Source organism: Kogia breviceps, chromosome 5, assembly GCF_026419965.1.
Source record: "Kogia breviceps isolate mKogBre1 chromosome 5, mKogBre1 haplotype 1, whole genome shotgun sequence".
NCBI classification, from domain to species: domain Eukaryota; kingdom Metazoa; phylum Chordata; class Mammalia; order Artiodactyla; family Physeteridae; genus Kogia; species Kogia breviceps.
The window spans coordinates 29,016,711-29,041,404 of record NC_081314.1 but is presented as its reverse complement, the minus strand read 5'-3'; the positions used below and the strand labels follow the sequence as shown (position 1 = coordinate 29,041,404).

The following is a 24,694-nucleotide window of genomic DNA, read 5'->3' as shown; positions in this document are numbered from 1 at the left end:
TAGGAATATGGGGACTGCTTTCTTCTCATCTCCCACACCTGTCTTTTTGGAGGTAGATGCTGAGATGGAGTTTGGGATGCAAGAAGTTTATTAGGGAGGCACAGCTGTGAAAGAAAGAGGGGAAAGCAGAACAGGCAGTAGAAGTCAGTGATGCATGCTCCATCGTCTCAGTTACCTTCAGTGATCACTTTAGTGCTGCCCCATCCCAGGCTTTGCATTCGAAGGGAACCAAGCATCATTCCTTGGTTATGGACCATTTCACACTGGACTTCAGGGAGATGACCCTGTACCCTGTTTATTAACACTTTCCATGAAATTTTAATATTTGGGTTATGATATTATTAAAACAATTTGTAATATTAAAAAATGCTGGGGGCTTCCCTGGTGGCGCAGTGGTTGGGGGTCTGCCTGCCGATGCAGGGGACATGGGTTCGTGCCCCGGTCCGGGAGGATCCCACATGCCGCGGAGCAGCTGGGCCCATGAGCCATGGCTGCTGAGCCTGCGTGTCTGGAGCCTATGCTCCGCAACGGGAGAGGCCACAGCAATGAGAGGCCCGCGTAATGCAAAAAAAAAAAAAAAAAAAAAGAAAGAAAGTGCAGGATTTAAGGATAAAAGGGACCTAGGTACCAGCTCCTCTGCATAGTAATTGCATATTCTGAGGCAACTTACTTAACCTCTGAATTCCATTTCTCTACCTAACAAACAGAATAATTCCTCATAAGGTGGTCATGAATATTAACCATTATTGTATGCTAAACAGGTTTTTTAAATGATAATTTTCAACACAAATGTAAAATGGTAGCATTAATAGTAACAGGATTACTAATAATAGTACAGTGGTACTTGGCTTGGGTGAACATTCCAGTATGGGTATGTTGAAGGGATTTCAAGCCTTTGTAATGACCTTTTAATGAATATATTCAACCTAGTCAAATGTCTTACTTTCTTTCTCAGAGTAGTGTTCAGTGTCCTTTCAAATGAATCATTTAAATAATTAAAATTTGAAACAAAGCCTATTAGCTTTATCTTCCACACTATTTTTTCTTCTCTTTGAGGGCCAATCGTGGTTCTCTTGTCTGTTATCTTATCTCAATTTGCCATGAATGTGAGGATTTAGTAAAGCAATTTAAATATTTAAGCAAAGGGAAAATTTAGAATGATTCACAAAGAAAGTAACTGATTTATTTTTTTCAACTGCAGTCTGTAACATTCAAGAAGCTGATGTGATTTTCTTTTGTGATGGCTCTGACATGGTATCTGATTCAGACTTCGTTACCATGACAACTTTCTTGTCAGACTTAATTGATAATTTTGACATTCAGTCTCAAAGGATGAAAATTGGGATAGCACAATTTGGGAGCCGCTACCAAGAAATTATTGAGTTGCAAAACTCTCTGACTAAAACCGAGTGGAAGTCTCGAATTCAAAATATGACGAAGAGCAATGGGTTTCCGCGAATGGACTTGGCCCTGAAACAAGTGAGCGTTATGTTTGAGCAATCCACTGGTGGGAGAAGGAACGCTGGTGTGCCTCAGACTTTGGTGGTTATCACATCTGGGGGTCCCCACTATGATGTGACAGAGGCAGTGAAGAACCTGAGACAAAATGGCATTTGCATTCTGGCTTTGGGCATAGGAGATGTTTATAAGGAAGAGCTCTTGTTGATAACAGGCAATTCTGAAAAAATCATCACTTTTAAAGACTTTGATAAACTAAAGAATGTGGATGTGAAAAAAAGAATGGTCCGTGAAATCTGCCAGAGTTGCGGGAAAACCAGTGAGTGCTCCCTTACTCTTTCATTGTTATTATTTGAATGCAGCTGCCCAGTTGTCCATTTCCCAAGGTGCCTGTGGGTGAGTCCAGCAGAACATGTGTGTGGTGAGAATAGACATCTCCTCTGTTTCCAGAAATTGAGATCAGTCAGCCTCCCTCAGAGACAAGGGAAAGGGTGCAGAGGCTGGAGGAGGCCCTGGGTTGTGTCCCCTGGTCAGCTCTGTCCCCCAATGTAATCCAGTGGTTATGCTTCTCTAACACCTGTAACTCAGCCTCCTATTTCTACCCTCTCTGCTTCTGGAAGTCCTAGAGCAATGCCCTGCATCCCACAGGAAGTAAGTAAAATAAACATTTGCTGATTGGACATTGTCTTATTTTAACTTTGTTAAACCATCTTGTAAGGGATTGAGTGTGCGTGTGTGTGCGTGTGTGTGTGTGTGTGTGTGTTGTCCATCTGTGTCAGATGTGTCAGCACACATCTGTACATTTTCTTCTTTGAATGATGGCATTCATATCATCATAACATAGTAAAGATTTGAATTGTCCTTGGGGATTATTTAATTTCCAGAGTTCACCAATGCTGATGGCTACAAAGGCCGGGTGGGTCATGGAAGTGAGTCAAGTGGGCAGGGAGTGAAGAAAATGAACTCAGAGCCACGGCTCACCTGATGAGGATGTCATTCTTCAGCTCCAGCTGAGAGTTGCTGTGTGGGACTCAGGTTCTGTACACTTGGGACTGGGAGTTGGGAGGACAGAGCAACAGTGAAGGATAATATTTTGTGGAATTTGCACAACAAGCAGAAATTCCCCAGAGTGCTTCTGTTTCTAGACTCGTTGTGATGGAAGCGACTTCATTTACAAAACACATTGGTTTTTCCAAGCTCTCCATTGGGGTGCTCACTGGGGGCAGATGACAGTGGTGGAGGAGCCCAGGACTGGAATCAGAATGCCAGGGTTCCCACTCTGGTTCAGCAACAGCTACCTCCCTGCATGACCATCTCTTCATGCGTAAAATGAGCAACTGGACAGGGTCAGGGGTGACCAATTGGCAACTTGTAGCTGAATTGGGTTTGTCCTATTTGGTGTTGACAGGTTCTTAATTAATTGATAACTTTTACAAACTGGAGATATTGCATTAAAATACAGATTTCAGGTTTCTTTTTGAAAAATCAGACAACGTAACCACATTAGGCCCCATTTCCCACATGGCTACTCTCAGCTGGAACTGAACAGTGAACAGATGCATCGTTGCTCTGCATTCATTTTCTCATTCTCTGCCCACTTGACTCGTTGACATTACCCTCCTGGCCTTTGCCGCCATCTGAGTTGGTGGCCTCTAAATTAAATAAACTCTAAGGACAATTCAAATATTTAATATAATTATATGAATCATAATATGTCATCATTAAAAGAAGAAAATATGCATGTACGCACGCACGCACACACACGAGGCCAGCCACTGAGAATAAGACAAAACCATGATTAGACTTCAAACAGTTACTGAAACATGTAACATTTGAATGGGACATGCAAGGGTGAGGAGGGTGAGGGTGAATCTGTGCTACATGTTGACCGAGCAGCCGGTATTTTCCTTCTTGGACACTTGGACACTAGAGACCCTCCAGCCCTAGACCATGACTGCTTCCCCTTTTCCTGTCCCATCTGCCCTTCCTTGCTCCTGTCTGTTCATTAATTTGGCCTTATTTCCCTTGGTCTCCAGACTGCTTTCTGGACATAGTGGTCAGCTTCGACATTTCCACTCACCTGCTGGGGCAGCCATTGTTCCATGGCCACCCCGAGCTGGAATCATACCTCCCAAGGATCTTAGAGGACATTACCTCCCTCAGGGGTGTGAGCTGCGGGGCAGGCACAGAGGTACAGGTGAGCGTGGCCTTTAAGGTGAACAGTGACCAGAATTTCCCCGCCAAGTTCCAAATCTACAAGGAAACAATATTTGACAGCCTACTGCAAGTCACCGTCAATGGGCCAACTCACCTGAATGCACAGTTCGTGCAGTCCATGTGGGACACGTTTAAGGATACGTCTGCATCCCGAGGACAGGTATCCGTGTCACATTCTAGCTCCCATCTTCATGGTCTTGTATTGGTTTCTCCCTCCCAGTTATATGTTTTGTTCTTATGTCATCCCATTCTATGCTTTCCTCTTTCTCTAGGTATTACTCATCTTTTCAGATGGTCTTGGTGGTGAAAGCAAAATAATGCTTGAAGATAAATCGGACAGGCTCAGAGAAGCAGGTAAAGTTGAAATTGAAAAAGTAAATGATGAAGCATGGAATCTGCTGAACAAGTCTGTACCTACTAGGGTGCTCTGGAACTTGGGATTTGCCTGGCCACTTGAAGCAACTGCTGCTGGTGTCCTGCCCAAACCCACTTGACCAGCTGCCCACTTATCCCCCAAATGCTGCAAACACTACAGCCAAGTTCTTATACCTATGACCTTCTATAGATGTGTGCCCTTGAGTGACACCAACAGTGCTTGGAATGGGGGTTGGGGTCACACATCCCACTTGAGGGATGGGAACAGGGGTAATTATTGCAGAGGGATACAGAAACCCAGCACTCTTGCCTGAAGTGGGTCAACTCTGGTACAGCCTACACTCCAGGGACCCTCAGGAATCAGACCCAGGTGAGGACTTTACTGAGACACATCCTTGCTCACAACCTCCCCTTCCCTTTCCTGCTTCTCTCTCTCCCTCTGTAAGCCACTTACACACAGATTCCTGTCTCAGCTTCTGCTTCTAGGGAACCTAAGACATTTCCTATTGTGTCTGATTTTCCATGGGAAAGATTGCAACATGGATTTTGAAAAGCACTTCTCACTATACCTCCCCTGTCCATGTCATAGTTTCAGAAGAGCTGGGAGCTAAGTGCAGAAGTGGAGAGTCACATACAGAGGCAGGAGGCAGGCAGGTGACTGGAAGGTGGGGCGTGTTATTGGAGGCTTCCTTGGTGTAGCCCTCATGGCTTCCAGTGTTCAGCTTCCATGGAAACCCCCAGGGGCCATACATGTCCTGGTTGTGTCACCCTCCCTTCCGGAATCCCTACTATACATTCCCACTGTTCTTAGAATATCAAATTCCTTCATATGGCCTGTGATGCTTTACAGGATCTGGCCCCACTTCCCACTCACCTTTACCTGGCTGCTCACACTCTGTTCCAGCATCAGAATTTTTTCCGTTCTCCCTCCAATGTCCTTTTCAACCTCACCCTCCCCACCCTTGCATGTCTTCTTTCTTTCTGCCTGGGACTCTCCTCACTCTCAGCTTCCCCCAAGTTCTTCTCACCACCTCCCTTCTCTGGTTCTTTCCCTTGACCAACTTTCATTCCTCCTTTAGGATCAGTCTAGACATCAGTTCTTCGCAGAAACCTTGTGTGACCTTCCAAAACAGAGTTAGGAGCTTCTTCTTCAGACTTTTGTAGCATCCTGACCCTCTCCCTGGTACAATGATTAATACAAAATAGACTCCTAATAAGCAAATATTTGTTTAATGAAAGGAGAGAAAGAGTAAATGGGCCAGTGAATGAATTAATGAGTGAGTGAATGGGTGAATAAATGAATAAATGAATTCCTGGGTATGGCTAGGTGTTCAGCTGAGACTGGAATCACCCTGGGCATTCCTCAAGTTTCCAGGGCCCACCCAGCTGCCAGGGTGCTTGGCAGTGGAGATGATTTGAGAGCTATTTACATTCTATTTACAAATTTTATAATTAATTTACAAATTAATGTAATTAATTTACATTCAGAAAAATTCATAGTTCATAGCAGCACTATTTACAATAGCCAAGACATGGAAACAACCTAAATGTCCATTGACAGAGGAATGGATAAAGAAGATGTGGTACATATATGCAGTGGAATAGTACTCAGCCACAAAAAAGAATGAAATAATGCCATTTGCAGCAACATGGATGGACCTAGAAATTATCATACTACGTGAAGGAGATCAGACAGAGAAATATAAATATAATATGATATCACTTTTATGCGGAATCTAAAAAAATGATACAAATGAACTTATTTACAAAACACAAATAGACTCACAGACATAGAAAACAAACTTATGGTTATCAAAGGGGATAGTGATGGGGGAGATAAATTAGGAGTTTGAGATGAACACATACATACAACTATGTATAAAATGGATGAAGAACAAGGACTTACTGTATAGCACAGATATTGAACTATATTCAATATCTTATAATAACCTATAGTGGAAAATATATATATATATTCTGTTATATATATATAACTGAATGACTCTGCTGTGCCCCTGAAACTAACACAACATTGTAAATTAACTATACTTCAATTTTTTTAAATGGTGAAAAAAATAAATTAAAAAAAGTTACTAACTACCATGTTAAAAAAAATTTCAGAAGAACTCTGAAGATGAACAATATCCTTTCTTAAAAAATTGCTTTCAAATGCCCCAGAACTACATTAAGATTGGTGGTGAGGAATTAAACACAGTTTTCTGCTAGTGTTTTTCTGTAAGATTTCTTAGATTTCATGCTGAGGTCAGGAACCAGTGCCTCATGTGTGTACTGAAGATGCAGGCAAAGTGCTGTTGGGTTCTTCAGTATCAAGAACACTCCTTTCTCTTATTTTTCGCCCCTTTCTGATTCTTTGAATCATGTTCACTGAATGGAAATAAGATGGGCTTTCCTTCTTTTTTGTGTACAATTCCTGGGGTTTTATATCTGTTGTTTTTACTGCCTAGGACTCGATGCTTTGCTGGTGGTTTCCCTAAACTCAACCTCTCATGATGAGTTTTCCAGCTTTGAATTTGGAAAAGGATTTGATTACAGGAGTCACCTGACCATTGGAATGAGAGAATTGGGCAATATGTTATCACAGTATCTGGTGAGTTGCTGAAGAAAAAACCCCCATTATTCAAAATGCCCTGGGAACATTGGAATTGGAATTGGAATCCTGATGAGTATTCCCAAAGATTCCCTTGTTTGCCCTAAATTCAGTTACATGGTCTTTAGCATACGAAAAAGTGTAAAAGCCCAGAGCATTGTTTTTTGCTTCCCCATGCCTTTTCATCCCTTGTCATCTTGACAAATGAATGCATAGGAAGCTAAAATCCAACCAACCCCTAATCAAATCAAAAGCCCCCAACAGTTTATGCTGCAGAAATCCCAGGAAACAAGAGCAGTCAACTAGGAACCAACCAGTCTTGTGCACACTTGGCCTGTGGCCATCTGTGTGGTGAGTGCCCCTTCTATAAATAGAGGTCATTTCCTTGGAAAATGTATGTCACCAGTGCAGTTGCTAATCTGATGCTCTCTCTTCAGGGTTAAATCAAAAACCACCTCTTATTGTCCGCAGCCCCTCACCCAATGAGAGAGGACAGGCTGTAGGTGGTGAATTATGATTTATGTCAATCCAGTTCTTATGTGATGAAGTTCCTCACCATAGTTGCTCACTCATTTTTTCTTTTTTCCAGGGAAACATTGCAGAGAGGACTTGCTGCTGTACATTTTGCAAGTGTCCACAGACTCCAGGACCTCAAGGGATCCGAGGACCACAAGCCTTAAAGGTGCCATTCAGTTGTGACATGCTTTTACCTAATGGGCTTTGATTTGGTGTAGGTGGAGCTGAGATTGAGTAGTTGGGTTTGCAACCTTCGCTTGATGCTTATGTAATTACTTTTGGCCATTTGTGTGACTTCTATGGTGTAGGAGCCAGATCAGAAGGGCTCACATTTTTTAAAAAATATATTTTATTGAAGTATTAATTTACAATGTTGTTAATTTCTACAATACAGCAAAGTGATTCAGTTATACATATATACACATTCTTTTTCATATTCTTTTCCATTATGGTTTTTCATGGGATATTGAATATAGTTCCCTATACTGTATAGTAGGACCTTGCTGTTTCTCTATGTTATACATAGTATTGTGTATAAGTTAATCCCCAATTCTTAATTTACCCTTTCCCTCCTTCCCCTTTGGTAGTATAAGTTTGTTTTCTATGTCTGAGTCTATTTCTGTTTTGTAAACAAGTTCATTTGTATCATTTCTTAGATTCCATGTATAAGCGATATCATATGATATTTGTCTTTGTCTGAGTTACTTCACTTGGTCTAATAATCTCTGGATCCGTCCATGTTGCTGCAGATGTCATTACTTCATTTTTTATGGCTGAGTAATATTCCATTGTATAAATATACCACATATTCTTTATCCACTCCTCTGTTGATGGGCTTTTAGGTTGCTTCCACGTCTTGGCTATTGTGAATAGTGCTGCTGTGAACATTGGGGTGCATGTGTCTTTTTGAATTAGAGTATTTTCAAATATATGCCCTGGAGTGGGATTGCAGAATCATATGGCAACTCTATTTTTAGTTTTTTGAGGAACCTCCATGCAGTTTTCCATAGTGGCTGCACCAATTTACATTCCCACCCACAGTGTAGGAGGGCTCAGAAGGCTCACTTTTGATGTTACTATTAAGGATGACTCCCTTTTCTCTTATGCATCCTTGGTGGTGTTGCTCCTTGGCTTTTCAATTTACACTTGTGCACATTAGACAGTTTGAAAGGTGGCAAGAGATGTTAGAAATGGTGGGGAAAGTTGTGCTTCATCAGCAATGATACGTGATCGAACTGCAAAAAGAACATGGCACTGCAGATTAATAGCCCTTAAAAAAAGATTATGAAAGATCAATTACACAGCAATAGCACAGATAGATATATCATGGTATTTTAATTCAGTAGAATATTCTAAGGTAGTGAAAATGAATGAACTACAGCTACACATAACAACAGGGATAAATTTTACAAACACAATAATGGCCAAAAAAAGCAAAACACAGAAAAGTACGTATGGTATGATTTCATTTATAAAAAGTTTGAAAAGAGGCAAAACTAACCCATAGTGTCTAGGGATGAATGGTTAAGTAGTGAAGTATTTTTTTTTTTTTAAGTCCAGGAAATATTATCATAAAAGCAGGAGTGTGTTCCTAGGGGAGGGGTGGGGAGTTGTTTGTGACTGGGGTACCAGCCATGTCCTATTTCTTGGCCTGGGCGGTGATGACACAGATGTTCACTTTGTAATAATTAAGTTGTACCTTTACATTTTATTTACTTTTATGCACTTTTTCAAATGCGTTTTAGATATCACAATGAAAAGGAGTCTGGCCTATTTTATTTTAAGAGCTCAAACACGATTCTTGCTCCTGAGTGCTGCATTGTCCATCCTTGTGAAAGGATAATTGATCAAGGACCTCCCTTTAGGTCCTTGTTGTTTATCTGTTTTATACACAATAGTGTGTATATGTTAATCCCAAACTCCTAATTTATCCCTCCCCTTGACTTTTTAGTAAGTTACAGTGTTTTGTTTAGCACAGTTTCGTCTCTTATTATGTTGCTTGGTACTAGAATTCTATTCCAAGAGCAAAACTCCTCAGTATACTGAGCAGACAGTGCAGACCTGTGTTAGAGGGTGAGGAAAGCAAACCTTAAAGGAAATCCTTGCCAAAAATAAACCACGAGGCAGTTAAACGCAGAGGGAGAGATGATAGCAACTTAAATATGCGTAACCTTGTTAGAGAAGGCCTTATTCTTTTTTGAGCTCTCAAAAAAGCAGAAGAAAGTAAAATGATCTCTTTGGAAATGTTATCAATTTGCCTGCTGAAAGGGTCCTGGTCGCCACCACTGTCCTCCTTGCAACCTCCCCAGGCACAGGGCTGACCCTGAAGCCCTGAGCTGCACTGGGTTTTAAACTCAGCCTCCTGTAGGCATCAGGAGGCCACCTCCTCAGAGAGCTTCAGAGCCAATAACAAGGACAAAAGCCAGACCCAGAACTTGTCTGACTCTCTTCACACTCACAGCCACACCTGCAAAAACCACAACCAGGTGGGAGGGAGGGTCTTGCCTAAAATGCCTAATGTAACAAATTTGAGTTGATGGAAGATGACTAAGATCGAATTTTTTCTCTTTCCTCCCAGGGTTTTCCAGGTCTGAAAGGCAGCAGAGGACACAGTGGAGAGGAGGGAGACCCTGTAAGTTTTTGTGACTCACTGTCCACCATACTTACTGATTTCCTTTTTTCATAAAAAAGCTTTATTTTCCAGAAGGGATAATGGGGTTTTGTTTATATATTTTTTGTAGTTTGAGGGGAGGGGGAATGGGCAACATGTTAGGGCCAACATGTATCAGTGGAGCGTTGGGAATGTGGCTGCGAAGTGAAGTGACTTCAAACCTTTGGCTGTGCTTTTTTTTTTTTTTTTTTTTTTTGCGGTACGCGGGCATCTCACTGTTGTGGTCTCTCCCATTGCGGAGCACAGGCTTTGGACGCGCATGCTCAGCGGCCATGGCTCACGGGCCCAGCCTCTCCGCGGCATGTGGGATCCTCCTGGACCGGGGCACGAACCCGTGTCCCCTGCATCGGCAGGTGGACTCTCAACCACTGCGCTGCGCCGCCAGGGAAGCCCTGGCTGTGCTTTCTGATAAGCGCATGGGAGCAACTGAGCCCATCCCACACCTTTGTGTGATCCTGGATCTGTAAGGAAGCCCTGAAGGGAAAATGCTTGAATCGAGGGGAAAAACAGAGTTAATTAATGAATTTGCAGGAGAATTTGCTTTGTCTAGAGCTCAGAGTGCCCAGCTGCTCTGGCTTCACTCTTGAAAAGTAAACAGCTGGCAGCTTCTGGCAAAAGAGTCACTTTGGATACCTGTTTGGGTACCTTTTCTTAGGGAAGACGAGGAGACACTGGACCCCAAGGAAATAGAGGGATTGCAGGATGTCCAGGGGAGTGGGGTCTAAAGGTAAATATTGTATTTTAAATTCTCTATAGCATTCTCTCTGTCTCTCCTCCATCCCCTCCCTCTTCTGTGTTCTCTCTTCCACCCCCTCTCCCACTTTCCCTTTCTCCAATTACATGTTAGTTTCCTCTTCTGCAGAGTAAGTCTATTTAGTCATCTCAAGAAATTTTGAGCATTATTAAATTCCACCTGTAACCTCTTTGTGGTTGGAAACCCAGAAGCTACTAAAGAAATACAAAATTACTCTCTTAACGGAGGCAGCCCCTTCCTGCCCCAACAGACTGTGAATCCACATTCTCCTTGACATGCCAGTGAGAGATATTTAATCTTTTACAGGGAGCCAAAGGATTTGATGGATATAAGGTACTGTAGTTACTTCTTCAGTCAAATTTCACTTCCTAATGGGCTTAGTTTACTGATAAGCACGTGGCAGAGATCTCCCTTGACCTGATTGCTTCCCATCTTGTCTTTCAGGGAGAACGTGGAGACGATGCGATTGATGGATTCGATGGGGAAGAGGTAAAGCCATTTTTCCTAAAGTACCATGAAATCGTCATGAGGTTGATGTATTTCTTTAATGGGAATTTTGTTTGCCTTGTCTTCTTTTAGGGCTTTCATGGACTTCCTGGGGAAAAGGGAGAAAAGGGTGATCCAGGATCCCAGGTAACACTTTTCAGTACATCAAAGAAGGAGAATTTGGTGTTAGAGATAGTCTTCATTGCTGTGTGTCACAGGTTATGAGGAATAAAGTTGACAGCAATGAAGCCTATTACCACCGAATAGATGCTACATCCACATTTGGTGCAAGTGGGTAACTATGCAGTTTTCAAGAATTTCCAGCTAGAAGGATTCAAGACTTGCAAGGATCTTCTATGAGCATGTTTCTCAGAAGTCTGCAAATGAATGCATTTGCCTGTTAACAGCTTACCTCTTCTCTTTATTGCATCAGAAAAAAAATAAAAAGCAAGAGAAAGAGACAAAATTATTTTGGTGACCTTGGTATAGCAAATCACAGAGAAACATTTTTGTATTTTCAATTCATTTTGACACTCATTAATGTGTGCCTCCTTGGTTCCAAGCAGCTCTCCTTTTATGTTCTGATTCACTTATTTATCAAATACTTCTGAATACCTGGCATGTGTCAGGCACTAAGTTATGTGCTAACGACTCAGAGATGAACCACCACTGTCCTTGTCTTCAAGGATCCCCTGGTGTAGTTGGAGAGACAGACATATCAATAGCTAATGATGACACAGTATGTGGTTTGGGTCATGTTATAGGTAACTAGGTGGGAGCCCAGAGAAGGGCACCTAACTCTGCAGGGTGGGGAGGGAGTGCAGGAAACCTTCCCAGAGGAAATGATCCCTGAGCTGAAGATGAATAGGAATTAGTAAGATGTGGAGAAAGGGCAGTCCAGACAGAGGGAACAGCTAAAGCGAAGACATGGAGGCTTGGGGGCCCTGCAAGTTGTTCTGCTTGGTGTGAGCTTTAGGGTACAGGTGGAGGGAGGTGAGGTTCAAGAGCGGGTGGGAAGAGCTGGTGAAGGCACTGGTGAGCCATGGAGGAGGAGTCTGGATTTTAGCCACTAAGGAATGGGGAGCCTTAGAAAAATTTTAAGTAGGGAGGTCACAATCGAATTTGCATTTTAGAAATATTCCGTGACAGTAGTGTGGAGGATGCATTGGGGATGACATAGATGCAAGGCAAATATGAGAGGCAGATCTGTAATAATCAAGGTGAGAAGTGATGAAGCTTTCAAGTAAAGCAACAGACACAAGACCCATGAAGGTTGTAACAGGGTCCAGGCTGGAGTGAGGACCTAGTGTGCAAAATTTAAGGAAGCACTCATTCTCAGAGTAAAGCAAAGTGTGAGTGCCTGCCTAAATTTTGCACCCTAGGTACCTTGTTTGTCTCACCCTAGTTCTGACTCCAGGATATCAGATCTCCAGGTAACCAGAGGAGCAGAGAATGAGAAGCCAGTCAAAATGCCTGCAAGGATCCCAGCTTGGGCAAGTTGAGTTGGGAACAGTTGAGTTAGAGGTGACAGTGGAACATCCCAGTGGCGGTTTCCAGTGGACAATTTAATTACAGATGTCAGAAGTTGCTAGACTGGCTGGGATTTCCGATACCCACTAGCAATATGTGACTACTTAAATTCAAATTAACTAAAATGAAAAATTCTCCTCTCAGTTGTATTAGCCACATTTCGTGTGCTCGACAGCCAACTATGGCCAGTGGTTACCATATTGGACAGTGAAGATGCAGAACATTTCCATCTCTGCAGAAAGTTCTTCTGGGAAGTACTCTGCTAGACCATGAGAAGTTTTCCCTTTTCCCAGCCTTTTTATAAATAATTCTGACTATAGGCTTAAAACTGGACCTTGTACTGCTTGAGAGATCAAAGGGAATCTGGCTGGGATAGAGGAACGTGGATCATTTTGTCTGATTGATTTTCTCCCCTCCAAACACCACAAACCTTGACATTTTTTTTTTTTTTTCCCGGTACTCGGGCCTCTCACTGCTGTGGCCTCTCCCGTTGCGGAGCATAGGCTCCGGACGTGCAGGCTCAGCGGCCATGGCTCACATGGGCCCAGCCGCTCTGCGGCATGTGGGATCTTCCTGGATGGGGGCACAAACCCGTGTCCCCTGAATCAGCAGGCGGACTCTCAACCACTGCGCCACCAGGGAAGCCCGACCCTTGATATTTTAACACTCTCCTACAAGCTAACTCAGAAGCTCATTTTATTTTTTTCAGGGCAGCCCAGGTTCCAGAGGCCCTCCTGGGGGATATGGGGAGAAGGGCTTCCCAGGGGATCCTGTAAGTTACTGGGGCCCAAGTGGCTCTTAATTGTGTAGTTTACTCCACACTTCTTTTGTCTCCTGCTAACCTGTAGGCAAAGGCATGTCTTGGGAGGGGGTGGTAGGTGCTGACTGAGGCTTATTGGTTTGGGGAAAACCTGCATCTGATTTGGGCTGATTATGTCAAAAATTCAGAGATGGGAACTAAAATTCCATCTAATTCATCTTTATGTATCTTGAGACTTTCAAGTTCCTTTGGGAATGAAATTTCCATAATTTTGCTTATTGGGTTTCTAACCTTATTGATTCCCTATTTGAAGACTTGATTATAGGGGAATCTTACTACACCTTTGAGAAACTGGCGTAAGCATGTTTGGATGAGTGCATCAGTGAAGCTGCCAGTATAGAGAAGGGAAAATCGCCATAGCTTCAGCAAGCACTCTTTTAATTCTTCATTTATCACTAAGCCTCCTTCAGACTTGGAGAAATATTGTGTTTTTTTTTAATTCGTGAGTTTCAAATATGGAGAATTTTCTCACACCTCTCGTTACTTAACCCAAATTAGTTTAGTTCTTAATATTGTACCATTTTGAGAAAAAAAAAGTTAATATTTCTTGATTCAAAAGCACTTTTTAAATCTTCCCCTAGGGTAATCCAGGACAAAGCAATAACATCAAAGGACAAAAGGGCTCCAGAGGAGAACAAGGAAGACAAGTAATTGGATCTATTTTACATATATGAGTTGATTAATTCTGTTATCAAGCTGAGGCTTTCCTAAAGTCTAAATTATTTAGTAAAATACAAAACAGTTTTTCTAACTGAACATTTACTCCTAAGTTCCCATTTAAGAGAGCCTTATTTTCTTAAAATAAGGTATGCCTGTAGTAGGTTACACCTCTATGGGCAAAGTTATTAAGTTTCTAGCAGGTGATATTATTATATGGGGAAATTGGTCATTAGCAGTGCGTGTTGCTATACCATTTTCCTCTTTAATGGATATGTACCCCATAGGGTTAATATGCAGAAACATTCTGGCATGGCACATTTGTTCTGTTTTAATAGTGCTTGAGATTTTTATGCTGATGTCTTTGTCATTTACTCAGAATCTTTGGCTTATGACCTTGGGGGAACAATTTTGTTTCTAGGGTAGAACCGGCCCGAAAGGGACACAAGGCAGTCCTGGTTCCAGAGGGAGCAGTGTAAGTATTTCCGTGGACGTTTATTTCCCCTCCTTATCACCTGGAGATGCCAAGAGGCATTCAGAATATGTGTCGCTGCAGTTAGCTGATCCAGGGCAGATACACTGACACTGTTGTCATTTGGGGCCAGGTAATTCTTTGTTGTGATGGGCTAGCCTGTGCATTATAGGATGTTTTGCAGCATCCCTGGTCTCTAACCACTAGATGTCAGTAGCACCCACTCCTCCCCAGTTGTGATGTCCAAAAATGCCTGCAGATCTTGCCAAATGTCAGTCGGGGGTAGTGGGGGATGCGGTGGTGGAGCAAATTGCCCCTGGTTGAGAACCACTGTGACAGTCTGCCTTTCCCTTTCCACCTTCCAGAAACTTTTAAATGTCTTTGAAGAGAGCCAGTGACTTTCACATAAAAACCTTCCTCCAGTAGCTTAGCATATTTGAGCTTCTGTAGAATATTAAGAAATAGGTAAATGTGCTCTCTTCCTCCTCATATGTCGCCAATGGGAAAGAAGAATTACAGATAAATTCTTCCTGAATAAACCAAAACATTGGCGATCAGGGCCAAACAAGTGGCAACCTGAAGATGCTGTGGTAATTTTACAGCATCCCATGTGATATCAAGCCTAAAACAGAAATGTTGGATTTCTGCTTCTTCAGAACGGAGATCATCAAAAGAGAATAATGTCCAAATGTAGATTTGGCCCTGAGTTTTGTTCACGAGGACACTGAAAATACTTGGCTTCCTTTACCGTCACAAACTTGGAATCTTCTCACCACTTTGAAAGCTGTGGCTGACTGCCTCTCCCTCTGGGAGAGATAGTGGATGAATGTTTTAGTTCCTCTTGCCTTTGTTTATCTTGACTCATATTTAAGGGAAAGGGTCTGCAGTTGGATGGCTTAGCCTCCCAGTGCTTCTGGTGAAATTCTTTGGGACTTTGCCCACCTCTCCATACAAGAGAATTAAAATTAATCAGAGGAAGAAGCAAGATGAACTAAATACTATAAATTTTAAAGATAAATATGTAGTTTTGTTGGTTTAAGAGAAAATACTTGTAGTTTGAAATAGCTTTATAGCTGTCATCATCAATCAGGCATTTTTTAAAAAAGAGTGGGGTGGGGTAAGGGATTATTACTTGGACAAACCAGCCAATGACTTTAAGTCACTCCATGGACAGGAGGCTCTCAGCCTCCCTCCCCCATCCTCACCCACTTTCCTGCCCATCTCCTCCTTTGTAATTAAACAAATCAACATGGATGGATATAAAACAATGGCTTTTCTACCCCCTCCTTCACCTTTCCAGTGAAGGCTAGAATTCTCTATGATGGTCGGAGGATCTTAAATGGATGACAAATTCTAAAAACACAAGCAAACCTAAGACATCTCCTCCCATATGACAGAATTTCAACCTGTATAAATTAATTGTTGCCCCAGCTATTGACAAAGCAACAGATCCATGTACTAAGAACCAGAGCATTTGAAACCATGTTCCAGGCCCATTGCCTTTGGCCTGTCAGGCACAAGGACTACATATAAATAATAGTATTTATACTTCTAGAGCACATATTTTGTGCCAGGTCCTAATCAAATCACTTTCAAATATTAATTTGTTTAATCCTCATAACAAATCTATCAGATAGATACTATTATTATATCCATTTTACAGATGAGAAAAAGCAAGAAATCTTGGACAAGTTGCCCAGGATCAGGATAGGTAAATGGTAGAGCTGGGCTTTGAACCCAGGGAGTCTCACTCCTAATCAGCCAGGCTCAGACCTATTGTGCAATTGCTCTATGCCACCCAGGCTTTAAAGAGCAGGGGTGAGCTCAAGGCTGTCTGACTTCTGAGGACACGTCCCTAACCATTGTGATACTAAAATAGGAATGCTATTTTATCCTTGCTTTTTAATGTAGACAGAATTATGACATCATGGAAACAGTGGCTTCAAACTGTACTGTTTCTGCTCTGCTTTCATCTGTCAAGAGTTCTGTGAGTCACATCAAGGTACAAACGGCTGACAAGTTACAATGGGTAACCTCTCCCAAAGGGTATTTGCACTTTAAAAGCAAAGGGTACCTGAATCGAGGGGTAGAACCTCCGTGGAATAATTCTAATCATCAGCCAAACTGGTGGAGATGATATTTGGTCAGGTGTTTTATTCTAAGGAGGTTCAGAAGCTGGGCAGTTGAAAGAAAACAGCTGCTCTGAAATCATTTCCATGGCTACCTTTCCAAGTGAATGTAGGAAAAAGTTTTAAGTATTTGTTTTGTACATAAAATAATCATAGTTGTTTATCACCACACAAAGTAGATCAATGGATGAGATGTTCTGCGGCTCTCTCAACGAGGCAGAGGTGAGAGGTGAGGGGTGAGAGTATACTCATCATTGGTATTTAGGGAAAAAGTTAGGATCTGGGGCTTGGATCTTCTTCCTGCTTGGCTACCCTCTGGAAAGCAGAGACAGCCACTAGGTGGAGAGCCTGCACTGGCAACTTGAGGTAGCTTCTGGAGAGGTGCTGCCAGATTTTAGCTTCAGACCATCTTTTCTCAGACAATCCTGATGGTGGCATTTGGACCAGCACAGAGCTGACCTGACCCTATCAGCCATTTCCTCCTTGGAGAATTCCATGGAGTCTAACCCCAGTGGGCCCATGGGAAGCACTGTGTATAACGAGTTTGTACTCCCCCCTAAGATACGATCAGGGACCCAGGACAGAGAGAGACAGATATGGCACAGCTTGTTCTCACGCAGGAATCCTCTGATCAGCAGACAGTACTTTGTAGGATTTGCTGGAGAGGATTTGCTGGAGAGATGATTTCATTCTCCAAACAGCCTCCCGGATAATTGTCAGGGTTGTCAGGCTGGAGCTAGGTCTGTAATGCCTTTTGGATTGGTTTGTGATCAATCCTCCAAATGTTAGTTGGTAATTAAATGCCCAGTGTGTAAACTTGTCTTTGGAGAGCGATTCGGGGAAACCGTTTCTGCGAGCTGCTCGTTACTCTGTCTGTCAGGGACAAGACAGGTCGGGTTGCCTCTAAGGAGTCTCCATCCAGACACCCACACACTAACATTTTGTCTTTCCTGATCCAGGAAAGAGAAGGCCAGAGAGGGGTCCAGGGTGCCTCGGTGAGTATCCCTTCCCCCACACCGTCCTCTGTGGGAAGTGAGGCCAAGAAGATATCTCACAGGCAGATGGTACTGCCATTGAGTTAGTGTTTGGTGCGGCTGCTGTAGCAAGGGCTGAGCACTGGACATGAGCCCCACTCACTGGGGGATCAGTTAGACTGCCAGACACAGGACAGGCCTGACCTAAGGCAAGGCTCCTTCACAGACACTTCAGAGACAGGGGACCTGTGCAGCCCTGCAGGCTGTGCTATTCACACACCCTGGGCATTGACTGCAAGAGAGTGAAATTCTGTCTTAGAGTAAGAAATGACCTGGAGTTCAGTTCTCAGACAGTTTGGAAGAGTAAAATCCTAGGCCAAGTAGGGCATGAGCCAAGAGTCAGACAAGATATTCCTGGGTACCATGCCCTGAAGCTCTGAAGCACTAGGTACTATGAAGAGAAAACGTATATGGAAACAATGTGAAGAGAATCTTAACACTGAAAACTCATCCATCAGGGGGAACCAGGGAACCCTGGACTTAAAGGTGCATCAGGAGCCGAAGGATTACAAGGCTCACAGGTATGTTGGAATATTTGTAATACTGATAATGCTGTTATTCTGATGGGAAGATGTAGTCCTGTATAAAAATAAATAACTGAGACAGTTTGAAGCTGCCCCTGCCTTCCTCCATGGTACATTTCTCTGGGATTCTACGTTTCCCATTGTGGGTGGGTGATTTTCCTCTGTCAAAATTTGCAGCTCACTAATAGAAGAAAGGCTTGCTCTTGTGTATACCTGGCATCATGTCTGCATTTTAGTCATAGTGAATTATTGAGACCTTAATACTATGTTAGTAATCAGTATCCAGATCAACAAATTGATTTTTCTTAAGTGAGAGCCTGTACGCAGACTCCAATGAAGGAAAGTTAGGAATTGGCAACTATTACTCACCTCTTCCGAAGCTGCCTCTACAGGGGGTGACAGTGCTTCTGGAATATCACTGATAGGGCTCTATGTGAGTCATCTGCATTTTTTTCTTGGTCATATAATTAGTGAGATGGGCGTTGGAATTAGGACATCTCTGTTTCTTTTCCATGTCAGAAATATGCCAGGGTCATCCTAGATAATGGTTTGCAACACATGGGTACACAGTCACCTGATGGAGTCTACTTTAATCCTGAACTTGTCTGGAAGGACCTGCCTACATAGATGTGTCCATCCTAAGACCTTTCCAGGAGTTCATTTTCCTTCTAGAAAGTTCTAGATTCTTCATACTAAGCCTGAATTAGGAATTCTCTTGAGTGGTTCTGGTGTCCTCTAGAATGAGTAACCATGAGACCCGCCTAAATCCATCCCCAGACTTTTTAGGGAGAGGGGTGACATTACCTCAGCCCCTCCAGGGTCCCCTTTGATGCTCAGGCTGTGAAACAAGGCCAGCCCAGGGGCTGTAACCACCATTTGCACTGGGCAGCCAGGACATCTTACAGCTGCTGCCTTGGTGATGAGAAACAATACCAGCACCTCTAGTTTTTCTTTCTGTGTGAGAGAACCATATGAGAACCATGCATTTGATGGGAAATATGATCAAAAAAATGCTTTAATTCCCCTGATAGGGATCTGCTGCTAAAATGTCCTTTTGTGCTAACTTGCTTTCTCTTTTACACATTGATGCACTTTGGCCCAGGTAACCTGCCCCATCAAAGGGATCCATCTGCCTATTGTTTATGTCTCACTTCCTTCTTCTATGGGTTTTGTTTCTCCTTTTAGTCTCTTTTCCATTTCTCCCTGCCACAGAGGTATGAGGTCTTACACCCAGGCAGGATATTCCTTCATAAGAGCTGCTCCACTGAGTCTGGGTCTCCTTTCAACTCGTCTTCTGAGACATGCTTAATCGCAGTGTTAGAGCTGCTTGAAGGGCTGGATAGGTGCTTTTCCATGCAGGTGTTTCAAAAGCACCAATGAAGAAAGTCAGTTTTCATTGACTTCATTGCATTGTGTTTCTTTTGTTACCACCAAAGGGGTCAAATGGACTTCCCGGCAGGAAAGGAGAGAAGGGAAACGAGGGGCACAAAGGACCTCAGGTGTGTGACTCAGATGGTACCGTCAATGGTCTCCAGCCTTCATTTTCCTCTTGCTTCAAAGACATCTTCAAGTAGAGTTTATTTTATATTATCTAGTATGGAGTATTTCATTTGGGGATTAACTTGGGACAAATTAGGGACAAATCTTTAGCACAGCTCAGATTCCTTGTACATTCGCCTTTCTCCTTCCCGCGGGTTTGACTTGGAAAGCACAAACTCACTTCATCCGCCTGAAGGAAGCCTTTAGAAGAATGCACATCTTGCTGACTCATGAACATTTCAAAACCTGATACGTTTTTCTGCTTTTTCTAACTTTTAAAAATTATCAGTGCCATGCCTATCTCCATTGACTATAGATATTTGAAATGGACTCTGCAAAGATCCCTTGCTACCCAAATTTATTTGACTCTTAAGTTCAGCTTTGAATTCACCCTCTGAAACTACTTGATTCCCAAGTTTCTGACAGTAAGTAATGAGGTTTGGATGGTGAGAGATTTGTATGAAAAATGTTCTGAATCTATTCAGTTTTTCAGCTCAGACAGCAAGAGTTTAGAAGGCAAGTGATACCCATGTTTGCTCAGTTATCTTCCCAGCATATTTGTGAAAGATCATTTTGCCCCTTTGCAGATTGGGAAACTGAAACACATTTGACATCCCATTTTATATGTGTGGATGGCACAGAGCACAAAAGTGACAATGACAGCACAATGTCTTGTTCTAACAAATCAGTCCATAACAAACTTGCCACATTCAGAAATAACATGTGTTGTGTCAAGAGTGCCTTTTTTATTTCTCACTAAGCCCCCATTTGGACTAGTGATGTCCCTGCCAATGAAGACTTGGGGTCCTCTAACCAGGACTGTAGCCCGAGTCACCTGGTTTCAGGCTGGGTTTCTTGTTAAGGAGGCATCAAGAAATTGTTAGAAATGACACAAAGAAAAGCAAAACTAATCTAACAGGTTTTGTACAAATTGCTGTAGCACCAACATCTGTGTTTCCTATATTCTTTCAGGGTGCTCCTGGGCCAGTGGGAGATAAAGGGAGTGTTGGAAGGCCTGGACTTTCGGGGAAAAAGGTAAGTGTTATTTCTTACAGATTTCAGATACTGAGAAAAGAGTAGCTCCATTTTTTTTCTTGATTTTCATGTTAATTCTTCACATGATCCAGGCACAATCAACCACTCACCAGCTTTCTGCCAATATTCTTTTCCTTCCTCTCTGAAACTGCCCCATTTCACTAGGAGAGACAAGGTTTATTCACCTATCATGAAACAACCGTGATAAACTCAACTCGCTGGTTTCCTGAATGCATCAAGGCACTTGGTGGTAGAGTCGGCCAGGGGCATGGGGGATGTCAGAACTCAGATCTGTTCATGCATGCAGTTCTCGGTCTAACTCAACCTACCTTCTCAGAAATGTCCTTATTGGAGATGTTTAGAGAACAGACCGTTGGCCTGTTCAGAATCTCACTCCCCTGCTCAAAACCTTTCAGCAACTCCCTCCCCCAGGGCCAGCTTCCTGGGCCTGGGACCTGTTCAGTCACACAGGGGACCTCGCTTAGAAGGCACCCCTACTTGGCCTCAAGCTATGCTATCACAGTCTGGAAAGATTGCTTTTGAGTTAAGGGCCCATGCTTTCATTTGAGTCCTACAGATTATGTCACTGGTCTTAACTTCGGATGACCCTTAGGAAAATCTCCAAATTTTCCAGTAGCTTAGAAGACCCTTTGACCCTGTTTAATTCTAAGCCTTCCTAGCTCATCTCCCTCTTGTGTGCCTGCCCAGGCTTCTCACTGTGCCTTCCTCCTCCATTCTCACTCCTCCCTCAGTCCTTCTTCCAGCTCACACGACTTATCCTTTAAGCCTCAGCATCCCTGCTCCCTTTCTTCTGGCAGCCAGCCTGCCCGCCCCACCAAATCTGACTTAGAGTCCCCTTCTCTCTGCTGCCACAGCACCCTGAACTTTATCACACACTGTAGAATTGCCTAATTGGCTCTCGTTCCAATCAGAGTATTCTTGGTGAGGGCAGGACCACATCGGTCATGTTCAACAGTTCCTTTTCCAGGACAATAAATAACTGTTGGATGGGTGAATAAATCAGCAAATGAATCCACTTTCCCTGGAGTAAATTTTCCACTCTTTCTCTTCTCCTTTAGTCCTTCTATAGCACTGGGAAAGCAGTACTGAGTCCAGCTTTGGGCTGTGCTGGTGTTTCCTGCTTGCCTTTGGGAAGATCGTTATTTGTTTCCTACACTCCCTTGCTTACTGAACATTGAACCCTCACTGAGAGCCCTGAGTGTCCCCAACTAGTGGACAGCACGTTCTATAGGGGGAGTCAGATTTGATTTTTACTGATCTGAAGCTCTCCTTGTCTCACTAGGGAGAACCTGGAATTCCTGGAGATCCAGGGCCACTGGGGCAAGCTGGACGGCAAGGAAAGCAAGTATGAGGTTTTAGGACTCTTACCCTTTAGCAGCTCCAAGGGCTCAGTAAAGAAAAGGGGGCTGACACCATTAGCTTAAGCACCTGGGGTCCTGAAGGTATTTTGGGACCTCCTAGGAAGATGTAGAGACATTCCTCCTGCTCCCTGAAGCACTCATTCTATAGCTAGTCTGTCTGCTAAAACAAAGGGAGAACAGCAAGAGGGAAAGGAGAATGCAGAGAGAATAATGGATGAGCTCAGTATTTTAACAACCTATATGGCCATGTCAGTTGAAAATCAAGTGACTTCTTATAAAACTCCAGAGTGACAAGAGGGTAGTAGGATCAAGAAATAGAGTATCTGTTCTAGTTGCTCTGGCTGTACCAGAGTCTCAGTTCATAAAGCAGTCAATATAAGAAAAAAATAGGAAAAAAATTAATTTCTTTTCAAAAATAACATTTATTACAAATGTTACGCATAGATATTGTAGAAAATTGACTAAGCATAAAACATGGGAAATGGGAAAGAAAAATTACCCATAATCCCACCATTTTGAAATATTTATCACTAATAACCTGGAGATAGAAAAAAAATTATTTTTCCCTATTAACAATGTATCATGGACATACTTCCATGTCATTAAACTTTTCCCTCAAAGTTACTTTCAGTAGCTTCAAAATATTCTATTGAATGTATATACCTTAGTTCACTTGACCAACTTCTTATTACTGGATATTTTGTTTGCTTTCAGTTTTTCACTGTCTTAAAATAGCACAACAATGAACATTCTTGTATGTAACTAAGTTTTTGTATAAAACCATAATTAATTTCTACATAGAAATTTCTAGAAGTAGCATAGCTGGTTCAAGGAATACATACATGTTTAATTAAGGCTTTGAACTTTATTGCAAAGTGTCCTTAGGAAAATTCCAAGGACCTATGTACCCTTGTGTTGTGCAGGAAGAGTGCTCACGTCAGGGCATACACACCAACAATGGGTATTGTCACTTTCTTTTCCTCATCTTTACCAATTTTACTGACCAAAAATGTTGTCTCATTACTGTTTCAAATTGCATTTCTTTGGTTACTAGTGAGGATAACAATTTTCTGTATATTTATTGTCCATTTACAATTCCTTTTTGGGGAATTCCTCACCCAGTGTTCTTTGGACCAGCTCCTAATTTTCCAGTCAAGTAACTGCCACTGACTCCACTAGTCCTAAATGACCATCCCTCTGCCTCCTGTCATGTCTGCACAGTGGAGCTGACCAAAGAAGTACCAGGGCATATACCAGGAAGTGTGGAAAACTAAACGGCATGAATATTCCAAGAGTTCAAGTTCATCAGGCCCCCTCCACCTGGAAGTCCCTGGTGCTTTTATCCTGACACCATAATCTCCCCAGTATAGGTTACAATTAATTTTCACTCTTGAGAAAATGAAATGAACTGATATATTCACAGGGTGATCATGGCATTCCGGGCTATGGTCCTATGGGACGAAAAGGAGTAAAGGTAAATATGGAAAACAATTATTTCTTTAATTGGTGAATCAATTAAATGTTGTGTTGATTTATTTATGTTCTCTGCTGAAAATCGTAGGGCCAAAGAGGATTCCTTGGAGATATGGGTCAAAAGGTATTGTGCACATAACTTGTCAAAGTTACCATGATCTTGACCTTCTACTTGAGAATTAAGTATGTGGATCTGAATGAAACAGGAAAAAAAAAAAGCAAGACAATCGGTTTGCCTGAGCTTCATGAAGAAAGGACCATACTTAACTCCTATGAACCTTTAAATTGGAAAATTTGTCCTTCACTGCCTGATGTCCCTTGTCTTGAAATCCTACCTCTAGGTACCCTCTCAAGTTTAGTCCTTAGTTCTTTTCTTGATTTCTCTACCCTGGTGATCTCATGCAAAACTCTTACCTTCTGCTATTGTACTTTGCCCTTCATTATCATGACCTTCACTTCCTCTTACCTGAAAGATTACCATATTCTCATTAGTCTCCTACTTGCAACTTTAACCTGCTTCAGTTAATCCCAAACACTACTCTCTTGATTTTTCCCAAAGTATAACTTAGTTATGTTACTCTCTTGGTCAAACATCTTCTAGAATTCCTCATTGCCTACCAGCCTGAAATTCACCTCCAGGCTCTACGACAAGACATTCCTTCCATTTCAACCAGAGTAGCTCAGGTTATATCTGTTTTATACCCTGGAATTCTGTAATAATATTTATTTTTTTAAAAAGCATCCTTAAAACTGAACTTATTTACAAAACAGAAATAGACTCACAGATATAGAAAACAAACTTATGCTTACCAAAGGGGAAGGGGGGAGGGATAAATTAGGAGTTCGAGATTAACATACATACACTACTATATATAAAACAGATAAACAACAAGGACTTACTGTATATACAGCATGGGGAACTACACTCAATATTTTGTAAAAACTTATAAAGGAAAAGAATCTGAAAAAGAATATATATATATATATATATAAAATATATGTGTGTGTGTATAA

At 42.3% G+C, this 24,694-nt stretch overlaps 1 protein-coding gene across 1 annotated transcript in view; it reads left to right on the top strand.

Moving 5' to 3' along the window:
• The window catches only part of COL6A5 (collagen type VI alpha 5 chain), a 148,029-nt gene that overhangs the window by 65,125 nt on the left and 58,210 nt on the right, over positions 1-24,694 (top strand). The window contains exons 8-27 of the mRNA XM_067033807.1: positions 1,202-1,777; positions 3,495-3,835; positions 3,948-4,029; positions 6,516-6,658; positions 7,248-7,340; positions 9,753-9,806; positions 10,501-10,572; positions 10,906-10,932; positions 11,044-11,088; positions 11,179-11,232; positions 13,325-13,387; positions 14,017-14,082; positions 14,514-14,567; positions 17,653-17,688; positions 18,186-18,248; positions 19,688-19,750; positions 20,763-20,825; positions 22,129-22,191; positions 23,631-23,681; positions 23,769-23,804. Of these exons, the coding sequence (XP_066889908.1) occupies positions 1,202-1,777; positions 3,495-3,835; positions 3,948-4,029; positions 6,516-6,658; positions 7,248-7,340; positions 9,753-9,806; positions 10,501-10,572; positions 10,906-10,932; positions 11,044-11,088; positions 11,179-11,232; positions 13,325-13,387; positions 14,017-14,082; positions 14,514-14,567; positions 17,653-17,688; positions 18,186-18,248; positions 19,688-19,750; positions 20,763-20,825; positions 22,129-22,191; positions 23,631-23,681; positions 23,769-23,804 (2,045 nt within the window). The remainder of the gene's footprint in view (positions 1-1,201; positions 1,778-3,494; positions 3,836-3,947; positions 4,030-6,515; positions 6,659-7,247; positions 7,341-9,752; positions 9,807-10,500; positions 10,573-10,905; positions 10,933-11,043; positions 11,089-11,178; positions 11,233-13,324; positions 13,388-14,016; positions 14,083-14,513; positions 14,568-17,652; positions 17,689-18,185; positions 18,249-19,687; positions 19,751-20,762; positions 20,826-22,128; positions 22,192-23,630; positions 23,682-23,768; positions 23,805-24,694) is intronic.